Below are 10,470 nucleotides of genomic sequence, written 5' to 3'. Positions count from 1 at the left end.
TGCACATGTTTGACAAGTTTTTATCAGGAAGCCTCTCTGGACTGTGCCATTAAACCCTTCTGAACCATGACCTGGAGGCTGGAAGGGGAGGCTGAGGCTGTGGACTTCCCAGTGCTGTGCAAGGATTTACACAATGTGCATCCATTCCAACTTCTAATTTTTGCTCTTTCTTTTTTGTTCCCAAGTAAAGAGACCACTAACATCCCTGGGTGTGAGGACTGAGGTCAGGATGGGCCCTGGTCTGCTGAGGGCCACAGGGAGAACCAAGGAGCCCCATGTGGTCTCCTCCAAACCTGTTGTTATGATCACCTCTCGTCAGGGCAGGGGGGATATAAAGGCTCCTGCAGCGGTACCTTTGGTAACAACGGGACGTGGCCAATGCTGAGGCTTGGGTGAGAAACCAAATGAAAGAGCACGGCTCAAGAGCCATCATTCTTGATGTCTGTCTCCCTCTCCCCACCCCAGGGACCTCCACCTCTACTTGGCCCACCCACTGTGGGACTGCCATGTGCGGGCGGCCAGGCCTGGCATCACCCAGCTCTCACACTGGCAGACCCGAGCACAGCTGCCAGAGCCTGGGGGCAGACTGGTGAGCTGTCTGGATGCTGGGCCTGTGGCCTGGATTCGAGTCCTGGCTCTGCTGTGTACAACTCACATCGCCTCTCTCTGCCTCCGTTTCCTCATCTGAGAAGTGGGGATAGCAGTAACAGCGGCCGCCTCACAGGGCTGGCAACTGGCACATGTTGGCCCTTGGCAAGATCCTGCCTGTCAGAATCCCTCTGTAGGCCTGGATCTCTCTCCCTCTCTCGTCTGTTCTTTTCCCCAGAGGTGGATGCTAAGACAGAGCCCAAGGTCAACACCAGACCCCCACATGACCTCCTACCCACTGGGTCCGCTCCCAGGAGGCCTTGGAGGAAGTGAGGTCTTGGAAGAATATCCTGAGGGTCGGCCTGGCGGCCAGTTTGTGCATGGACAGGGGAAACTTCTAGGACTGCCTCTCCAGCATTCCAGCAGTTCCCCTCCTCACCTGAGCACCCACAGTCATCATAGGCATGAAATGGCACTCTATTGCCAAGTCTCTGCCCTGCCAAAGTCCCAGCATCCAAATGGGGAGAATATCCCCCTGCTACTTCTGCAGCCTGACCACTTAGGGTTGGAGTGAGCCGTGGCTGAAATGGCAAATATCGTCACCATGTGCAGATGGAACCACAGTGCACACACGGGTCTTCTCCAAAACGTGGATATGCAGGGAACGCGGGTGTTTTACGACAAGCCGGGGAAGGTTGGAGCTGTGAACTCAGGCTTCAGCAGGCTTCGAAACTGCGGCTGGACCTGAGGCAGGAGTGGACCCCGCTTCCCTCCCCAGTGAGCCCTCTGATGACCCCACCGAAGAAGGCCTGGCCTGGGGGGTCAGGCCTGCCCCACGCCGGGGTCTGCGCACAGGTTTCTCTCCCGTGTGGATCCTCTGGTGGTGGAAGAGGGCCGGGCGCTCGCGGAAGGCGCGGCCACAATGTGCGCATACAAAGGGCTTCTCACCGGTGTGGATGCGTCGGTGGCTGAGCAACACCGCGCCCTTGGCAAAAGCCTTCCCGCAGTCCCCGCAGCGGAAGGGCCGCTCGCCCGTGTGCAGCAGCTGATGCTGCGTGAGGTTAGAGCTGTGGCTGAAGGCGCGGCCACACTGTGCGCAGGCGAAAGGCTTCTCGCCTGTGTGCACACGCTGGTGCTTGAAGAGTGAGGAACCCTGGCTGAAGGCGGCACCACAAAGGGCACAAGTATACGGCTTCTCACCCGTGTGGGTGCGCTCATGCTGAATGAGGTGTGAGTTGCGGCAGAAACGGCGGCCACACTGGGCACACGCGTAGGGCCGCCCGCCTGCGTGGATCTTGCGGTGCTGGCTGAGGTTGGAGCCGTGGCTGAAGGCCTTGCCACACTCACTGCAGCGGAAGGACTTCTCGGCTGTGTGTATGCGCTGGTGCCTCACCAGCGAGGAGCTATGCCGGAAGGCCTTGCCACAGGCCGGGCACGCGTAGGGCGTCTCACCACTGTGGATGCGCTGGTGCTGCGTCAGGTGCGACGTCTGGCTGAAGGCCTTGCCGCACTGCGGGCATTCATACGGCCGCTCTCCGGTGTGCGTGCGCAGGTGCTTGAGCAGGTCCGAGCTCTTCACGAACACTTTGTTGCACGCCCTGCATTCGAAGGGCTTCTCCCCGGGAAGGAGGCCAGGGCCTGTGTGGAGGGCCTTGCCCAGCTGACCCCAGGTTGGGGGCTCCTGGCCAGCAGGGAGTCCATGAGGCTTGTGGCTAGCTGGACTCTTTCCTCCTTCCCCGGAGGTGAGACCAGACTCAAATTCTGGAATTTGGGGGAAAGCGCTTCCAGGTGCCTCCCGCCCATATGGCTTCTGGCCCCCACATGCCCTTAGCTGCTTGCCTGGCATGGGGCGGGTCACAAAGGCCTTCTCCCTAGGTGGGTTGTCCTCGGCCATCCTCAGTGGGGAGGTCAGCCGCAGACTGACACTGGCCTCCCCACTGCCAGGACCTAGCAGGAGCCGTTCCCAGTAGATTACAGACACCCCTGTGGGTTTTTTCTCCTGAGAGGGGGAGGTGCCCCACCAGCCGTCCAGGCTTTTCCCACGCTCACAGATGCCAGCGAAGGGGAGGACCCTCGGAGGTGCTGGAGGGGAGCCATCATGGAAGGCCCCTGGCAGTTCTGCTTCTCCTGGAACAACCCTGTCGTATGCCAGATGACGGGAACCTGAAGGCACAGAAATGGTAGACCCTGGGTCATGCTGGCCGAGAGGGGATGGCCGGAGCAGGCCTAGTGGTCAGACAAAGGGGATGCCAAGGACTGGGTGTGCGAGCTGGGGAGAAAAGCAGCAGCCAGACCAGTGTATGTCATTCACTTCTGTCTCGGGGGACTCCTCCAGCCTGCTTTTGCTCCTTACACGATGGCTACCTGCCGCTACAGGCTTTACTCACGAACTCTGCTTCCCTGCTGCCTCTCCCCTAGCATGGTCACCTCCATGAAAGCAGGACCAGGAGCGTCCTGGTAAAGGCTGTGCCCGGTGCCTGGAATGGGGTCCCACGGGAGCTCCCCCTTGGTGGGCAAGCCAAGGCCAGAGCCTCCAGGAGGCGCTGATGATAGAAGGAGAACGGGAAGGAGTCAGGTGGGAGGCAGGAGATGACAGTGTCCAGGAAGGCAGGGAACGGGGGACAGAAGCCTGGCCACTGGTGGGCCCAAGCTCACACCCTCTGAGTCCCCACTCACCAGGGCTGGGCTTCCTGTGAGCAGTCCTGGCTGGTGTTGCAACTGTCCCACCGAGAACCCAGGGCTCCTCTCCACGCTCAAGCTGGACGACTACCCGGGGTCGTGAGGCAGAGAGCCCTGTGAGAAAAGACAAGCAAGTGAGGGCCCAGGCCCAGCACAACAGAGGGCAGGAGTCAGGACTTTATGGGACACAGATGGTGTCATCCGTGCACCCAAGAAGACCACACCACAGGGCAGGACTCACAGGAAAAGTGCAATGGCCCCTGTGAGGAGAATCCCTGTGAGGAGAACCGTGTTGGCAGCAGCAGATGAAAGGGGCCCAGGCTGAACACAGAGGCACCACAGCGGCACAGGGACACCAGCCAGCTGGTGTGAGGCTGCTCATAGGCCAACAGGAGATACGGGGTTAGTGCTGGCAACAGCTGAGCTTCCCGTGGAAAACCCAGGGCCTTACCCAGCGAGGCCACAAGTGCGAAGTTCTCCAGCATCACGTGGCAGTACAAGGCCCTCTGGGCTGTGTCCAGGAGCTCCCACTCCTCGTGGGAGAAGTACACGGCCACATCCTCGAAGGCCATCAGGCCCTACAACAGCGGGCAGGGGAAGATGGACACGATCTGAGCTATGGCTCTACGACCCAGGACCCCCCTCCCTGTCCCAAAGGCTACCCTTCTCCATGTCCCTCAGAGGCTTACCTTCCTCCCCCTCACCCCGTCCTCCCCCAGGCTCTGCAACTCTGCAGACGAAATTTCCCTCCTCTCCCCTACACCCTACCTGTCCAGGGCACAGATGCCTCCTTGGGCTCCCCACTGGCCACTCACACAAGGCAGCCAGAGCAAGCTCATGGCCTTCAGATGGCCGCCACCCCAAGGGCAGGCCCAGGTGCCCACACGTTCTGCACAAACTGACCCTCCCCAGACACGCCCTTAACTGTTCCTGTAACGAGCAGTTGTACAAGTCCCAGCTGTGGACCCACCAGGACCTGCCCAGGCCTGGAGGGACGCCCCCTTCTGCTGAACTTGCCTGACATCCCAAGGCTGCTCCTCCAGCATGAAGGACTGGCTGGCTGATCCCCTCCATCACTACAGGAGGGGGCCCAAGGATCTGGTGAGCACACAGGCAGCCAATTTCCTCCTCCCTCCATAACCACGCCCACCCCTCCCCCCATTTCCCTGGCCAAAACCTTCCCTTAGGCCACCTGACTTACTCCCAGAGCCCCAGGGGCTACCAGCCTGTCTTCACATCCCTGGAGTGCTACCCATCCCTGGCTGAGTCCATAAGATTCCTTCCTCCTCAATGTGATTCCCAGGCCCTGCTGGCTCAGAGTATCAGGACTGTGTCCTTGGACATCTGCAAGTCCAGGTCCACGTGATACCTCCACTCCGGGACAGCACAGATTCCCTGATCTTACTCTGAAGCCTGCTTTCCCTTCAAATTCAGCAGTTCTGTTCTTCTGGGTGCTCAGGCCAAACACCTTGGGACTGTGCTCCACTCGGGCCACTCGCTCCCACGCCGCACCTGAGACATCAGATCTCTCCAGAATCCAACCACTTTCCCCATCTCCACTGGCCCAGTCCCAGTGTGCCGCAGGTGCCGTCTTCGGCCACCCGGGCTGTGGCAGCGCCCGGCCCCTGCACACGGCCACCCCCGCTCTGCGTCATTTCTCCGCCAAGCAAACCGTGGGATACTTTTAAAAACCCTAACTTAAAGCACGTCCAGTCTCTGTTCGAATCCTCCCACGGCTCCCGACACAACTCCTCTCCCGTGCTCACGTGCGGAAGCTCGGTTCCCGAAGCACCTAGGCTCCGTCTCCCCTCCCAGCTTTTGCACGTGCGGGACCCTCCGCTTGGAACTTCCTTCTACACCTCACTCCCTTGGCTGCCCGAAGCGGGGATCTCACACGTGCACGCTCCACTGGCGTGAACCCCGGGGCCTAGGACGAACCGAGAGGGGAGACAAGACGTTCGGGTCAAGCCGCTCCCTGAGCCGAGATTCGGGTCCCTCCCGGAGGGATCTAGGTGGCTGGCGGGGGAGGGGGTCTTACGCTTCCTCTCTCACCTGCGCCGGGTCCGTCAGCGCCGCGGTCGCCATCAGAACCTGTACTTGGGGACGCGCAGAAAGCGACGGATACGCGGACGTCCCGGCTCCGGGCCTCAGTCTCTCCGTCCGACTAGGGCACAGACGCCCAGGACGCCGTCTCCCCTGCCGCCCGGGGGTCGGAGAGCACGTGACGCGGGGCACCGCCCCACAGCCCGCAGGGCGGCCCAGGCTACACCCGGAGAAACCGAGGCTCGGGGGGCGCGACCGTCGCCCGCGACCACGGCGTGCGCCTAGCGGCCCTCCGCTCGTGCCCTCGTCGCGGCCCTCGCCTCGGGTCTCCAAGGCTCCTGGAAGGCCGACCCGGACCCGCCGCGCTCCAGTCCCCAACACCGGTGTGGCCCCACGCCCCGCAGCAAAGTGACAGTCCCGGACGCCGGAAGTCCAGCCCCCGCGAGCCCTCATTGGCCCAGTGCGCGCCGCGGACGCACGCGCGGCGCCTTCTGGGAAGCGTAGTTCCCGCCCGCTCTGCGGCCGAGCGGGCGGAGCCCTTTCCGACATCCGTGGCAACGGCCAGGCGGCTCCGCGCAGCGCGCTGGGAAACGGAGTCCCGCGGGCGCGCCCGCGCTTTCGGGGGCCGGTGCGCCTGAGGTGGGGAGTCGCCTGGCTGGGCGTCCTGCGCTCGGGGCCCTGGGACCCCGGCCTGCGCCCAGGCGGCCCCGAGGCTCAACGCTGGGCTCGCAGAAGCGGAAACCGCTGACGTCCCTGGAGGCGACCCTAGCCTGGGGCTTCAAGGACAAAGCCCAGCGGGAGGGGCGGGCTCAGACGGGTGTCGCTTTGGGAGCGAGCCCGGGAGTGCCGACCCCAGCTCCACCTCTGGAGGCCTGTGCTCGGGTTTGGCCTCTTTGTGGCCTGTGAAGGGTTGACATCAGTTTTGCAGCCCCTACACCAAGAGGTGCAAGCCCCCAGCTTCAAGTTCTCTGGAGTCTGAATTGTTCTCTGAGACGTCCCTAAACCACCTGTTTTCCTTGCTAAAGCGGACCGCGCACAACGTACTTTCCCAGATTGGCTTGTCTTGGGTCGTCTAGGTGTTGCTGGCACATCACGGTATCGACTCCTTCGTCCTTTTTCCCTGGGACAACCTGAGTGTCTGTCACACATAAAAGCCAGAAGAAGGCAGTCTCAATGCACTCGGACGACCGCTGGCAGAGAATAAGAGTTTCCCTTTGTTGCTCCACGGTGACGGTTTCTGGTTTTTCAGGGCCCTTAATCTTCATACATAGGTGGTACAATAATGTTACCCAGTGCATGTTACCCACTGTTTTAAGGAAATATGGAATTAATTGTGTCAAGTTCGTTCATTCTTTCTGCCTGCCTTCCTCCCTTCCTCCCTCCTTATATATGCACCTATCTCAGCCATAACTGTCCTTAGAATGTAAATCCTCGAGATGCACGAGAGCACATCAATTTTGGAATATTCGTGTGTAAATATTGCTCACTTTGAAAGCATTTAAGAAAATCTAACATTAAACTTGTGATTTAATCAAAAGCTTAGAGACATTAATATTTCAAGCACTGAATGGAGACACTTAATTCCTTTTTTTTTTTTTTTAAGATTTTATTTATTTGACAGAGAGATAGCAAGAGCAGGAACACAAGCAGGGGGAGTGGGAGAGGGAGAAGCAGGCTTCCCGCTGAGCAGGGAGCCCAATGCGGGGCTCGATTCCAGGTGCCTGGGATCATGACCTGAGCCGAAGGCAGACACTTAATGACTGAGCCACCCAGGCACCCCGAGACACTTAATTTCTTAAAAACTTCTTATTTTAAAATTATCCCTATAATGTGTAATTAGACTAGAGGGATCTTGATTGCCTAATATTTAGAGAAATGCTAATTGTTTGATAAATTCATAATTTAATGAATTGGAAATGAAATAAAAATGGCAACTTCCTCTGTACACAAAATAGCTCCATACCGCTGGCTGTGATAGCCCCTGAACAAGATTGCACTGCGGGGTGGGGCGTCATGGGGACTTGTGTGGGGTACGTGGTTGGACCCTAACCAACCTTTTGGACCTCTGTGAACCCTGTGTCTTCATCTGTAAAACAGATAGTAGTAAACACCTGCATTGTGCTGAATTGTGCTGAGCTCCGATCCCTTCCTTGGCTGGGCTGAGCCTACTGATGAGCCCATTGAAGGCACTCTTCATTACTACTAGTGTTTTTTCTTTCTAGCCTTAATTTTTTTTTATCTTTCCTTAGATTTTCCATCTCTCTGCTTACATTATCCATCTATTTTTGCATTTTGTCTACTTCTTCCACTAGAGCCCTTAACATCTTTCTTAATCATGGTTATTTTACATCCTGTCTGATAGTTCCAATCTCTGTGTCATAAGTGATCATTGTGTCGTATGATTATCACTGTGACTGCTTTGTGTGTCCTCAGACTGTGTTTTTTCTTGCCTTTTGACATGCCTTGTCATTTGCTATTGAAAGCCAGACATATGTTTGGTAACAGGAACTAAGGTAAACAGGAGGTTTGTGGGAGGTTTATGATAATATGGATAGGAGTAGGGCTGTACTTATTGTTTGCTGTAGCTATGGATGCTAGGGGCTTCAAATTCCTCTGGTGCCCTAGTTTTTGTCTCTTTCGCTAGACTTTGTGCTCTGGTAAGTATTCTTCTTCAGAGACAGTCCGTGTCTTGCATCTCCTTTAGCTGTAACCCACTGTTGTTACACTGGAACTCCACTGATGTGGTGTAAAGGGTGAGAGGGAGAGGAGCACACTAAATCTTCCAATGAAATCTCAGTCTTTAGTGGAACTATGTCTCAGAAGCACATCTCCACTGCTGCAGTTTCCTTTATTTCCTGACCCCAACTGCCTGCCCTGGCTACAGCATTCTCAATGTATTCCCGAGAAGGCCTAGGCCCTGTTGACTATGACCTCTCTCACTTAGGTGAGAGAAGGCTAGAGGGACCTGGAATGAGAGCAATGTCCTTCACCCAGCTGGAAATGGCTCTAGCAGCTTTACTCCTACTAGTATATGTCTTTGTAGGGAAAAGGCTCTGGGTATATTTCATAATGGTAATCTTTCTGGTCATATGACACCTCTTCTTCCTCTGCTCCATGCTAACAACTGAAAAACAGAGAAATGCCAGTTAACCGAGTGCAAATTGGACACAGCCAGGATGGAGTCCATGGAGTCACTGCCAAGGGGACAGGAATTAGGTTCACTGAGTGCCTCAATAGCCTAGACTGGGGGACCCTGTGCGGTGTGAGTACAAAGTGACATGGTAGGTCTCTTGCTCACTTATCTGTTTGGGAGATTTGGTACAGCCTTAGCCTCTGGTGACAGGGGAACACCATGCTGGGTAGCAGGTCTTGGCACTGGTTATACCTGGACTGCAACCCCTTAGAAAAAACAAATGGCCGTCATCAAATAGCATGTTAACAAGACATTTCAAAGGCATGTGACCAAGTCAGGGCACATTAAGGGGAGTCTGGTATTGGAGGACCTGAGAGAAAGAGATGAGAGATGAGGGGAAAGGGCGAGAGATGAGGCCACAGAAGTTGGGCTGGGAATCAGGAGAGAAAAGGAGAATGGAAGGACATTCTGGAGTGTCCAGTGTTTAAAAAGACACAACAAACCCAAATGGAGTAATTTGCCCCATCAAGACAGCAAACCAAGACACAATTGAACCAAAGTGCCTAACTAATATAATATGTATAAGTTCCTTAATGTATATGCAAGCTCCCTGTCCCCACACCCTAATACACTGAATAAAAGTTTCGTAGGGCCTGGGTGGCTCAATCGGTTAAGCGTCTGACTCCTGATCTTGGCTCAGGTCATGATCTCAGGGTTGTGGGACTGAGTCCTGCATCAGGCTCCATGCTCAGCAGGGAGTCCACTTGTCCCTCTCTCTCTCTGCTCCTCCCCTCACTCCTGCGCTCGCTCTCTCAAATTAAAAGGAAAAAAAAGCTACGTGTACTAACCCCACTGGGAGACAGTGCTTTGAGAGCCATCTCCCTCGTTCCTTACTTGCTAGGAACAAGTAATTAAAAGTTCTTTAACACTTCCTTGGGTTGTGTTCAATTTAATGTGCCCGAAGCCATGAACCCCCTGAGTTTGGTTACACTTTGACAAGGGAGCATACTTGTGTACAATCAAACAGTGCAAGTGGGATCTTTTGCGAAATACAGGCAAGCCTCTTAGCAGGGGATACGTTTTTTTTTTTTTAAAGATTGTATTTATTTATTTATTTGAGACAGAGAGAATGAGAGAGACAGAGAGCACATGAGAGGGGGGAGGGTCAGAGGGAGAAGCAGACTCCCTGCCGAGCAGGGAGCCCGATGCGGGACTCGATCCCGGGACTCCAGGATCATGACCTGAGCCGAAGGCAGTTGCTTAGCCAACAGAGCCACCCAGGCGCCCACCAGGGGATACGTTCTTACAGGCCTCACAGTCCACAGCTAGGGAGATGGAAGAATTATTCCCTCCCAACTCTGTGAGAGAAAGGTCTACACTGTTTCAAATTGGCAGCATCAAATGAGATGTTAGTAATTCTTCTGTATCTGGTGTTTCCAAACCCACATGCTTCAAACTTGCATAAAATCTATGCACATGTCCAGCTGGATGCAGAATGCAACATGGAGGGGCACACCTGGGTGCCTCAGTCAGTTAAGTATCTGACTTCAGCTCAAGTCATGATCTTGGGGTCCTGGGATCAAATCCCATGTTGGGCTCCCTTTCCCACTCTTCCTCTCTCTCAAATAAATAAATAGAATCTTTTAAAAAAAATGCAACATGGAGGAAGAGGAGTCAGAGCTTAGGCCCAAGGTAGGTCAGGGTGACCTGAGTTTGCAGCTGGGTTCCTCTGACTAACCTGTGTGATCTTGGGCCCCGAGGTCCCCTGTCTGTGATTTTAGTTTCTTCATATCTAAAGTACTGGACTCAGAATGCACAGTGTGGGGTTTTGGGGAGTATCAACATTCAGCTCCCGGCCCAGGCTGCCTTGCATTAATGTTGGGCACCTCTGTGACTTGTGGAAAACCCCACACCTGTCTTGGGCCACACCCCTAACAGTGTTACAGCCCTCCAGACCTGGGAGTCAGAAAGTGCCTCTAGCCACCAGCATCCTCTCACACTCCATCCTAGCTCAGAGGGATCCATTC

General features: G+C 55.6%; 1 protein-coding gene across 9 annotated transcripts; it reads right to left on the bottom strand.

Moving 5' to 3' along the window:
* Positions 1 to 185: 185 nt before the first annotated feature.
* On the bottom strand, positions 186 to 5,759 carry LOC135361469 (zinc finger protein 324A-like). 9 transcript variants are annotated; one of them, XM_064580243.1, is made up of 7 exons: positions 5,320 to 5,759; positions 5,034 to 5,194; positions 4,673 to 4,779; positions 3,509 to 3,845; positions 3,265 to 3,381; positions 2,976 to 3,131; positions 186 to 2,751 (listed from the first exon to the last, which is right to left on the bottom strand). In XM_064580243.1, the coding sequence occupies exons 4-7, from the start codon at positions 3,837 to 3,839 to the stop codon at positions 1,298 to 1,300; spliced, it is 2,058 nt and encodes a 685-aa protein (XP_064436313.1). In that variant the 5' UTR covers positions 3,840 to 3,845; positions 4,673 to 4,779; positions 5,034 to 5,194; positions 5,320 to 5,759; the 3' UTR covers positions 186 to 1,297. The 9 variants fall into 9 exon arrangements, with proteins under 9 accessions (XP_064436313.1, XP_064436314.1, XP_064436312.1 ...); XM_064580244.1 differs by lacking the exon at positions 5,034 to 5,194; XM_064580242.1 differs by lacking the exon at positions 4,673 to 4,779 and having other exon boundaries at positions 5,320 to 5,758.
* Between the last annotated feature and the right edge of the window lie 4,711 nt (positions 5,760 to 10,470).

The sequence above is a fragment of the Mirounga angustirostris genome, unplaced genomic scaffold (genome assembly GCF_029215605.1).
Source record: "Mirounga angustirostris isolate CCGP_5_RB_7025 unplaced genomic scaffold, mMirAng1.0.hap1 SCAF_16, whole genome shotgun sequence".
Taxonomy (NCBI): Eukaryota; Metazoa; Chordata; class Mammalia; order Carnivora; family Phocidae; genus Mirounga; species Mirounga angustirostris.
This window is presented reverse-complemented; position numbering and strand designations above follow the sequence as displayed.

What these genes read in the sequence shown, in the direction of transcription:
- LOC135361469 (XM_064580241.1), bottom strand. Translation starts at nt 5,352, where the DNA reads ATGGCGACCGCGGCGCTGACGGACCCGGCGCAG. An exon ending in GGGGCCATTGCACTTTTCCT is followed by an intron (nt 3,382 to 3,508) that starts GTGAGTCCTGCC and finishes CTTTTCTCACAG; the next exon opens with GGCTCTCTGCCTCACGACCC. An exon ending in TCACAGGAAGCCCAGCCCTG is followed by an intron (nt 3,132 to 3,264) that starts GTGAGTGGGGAC and finishes TTCTATCATCAG; the next exon opens with CGCCTCCTGGAGGCTCTGGC.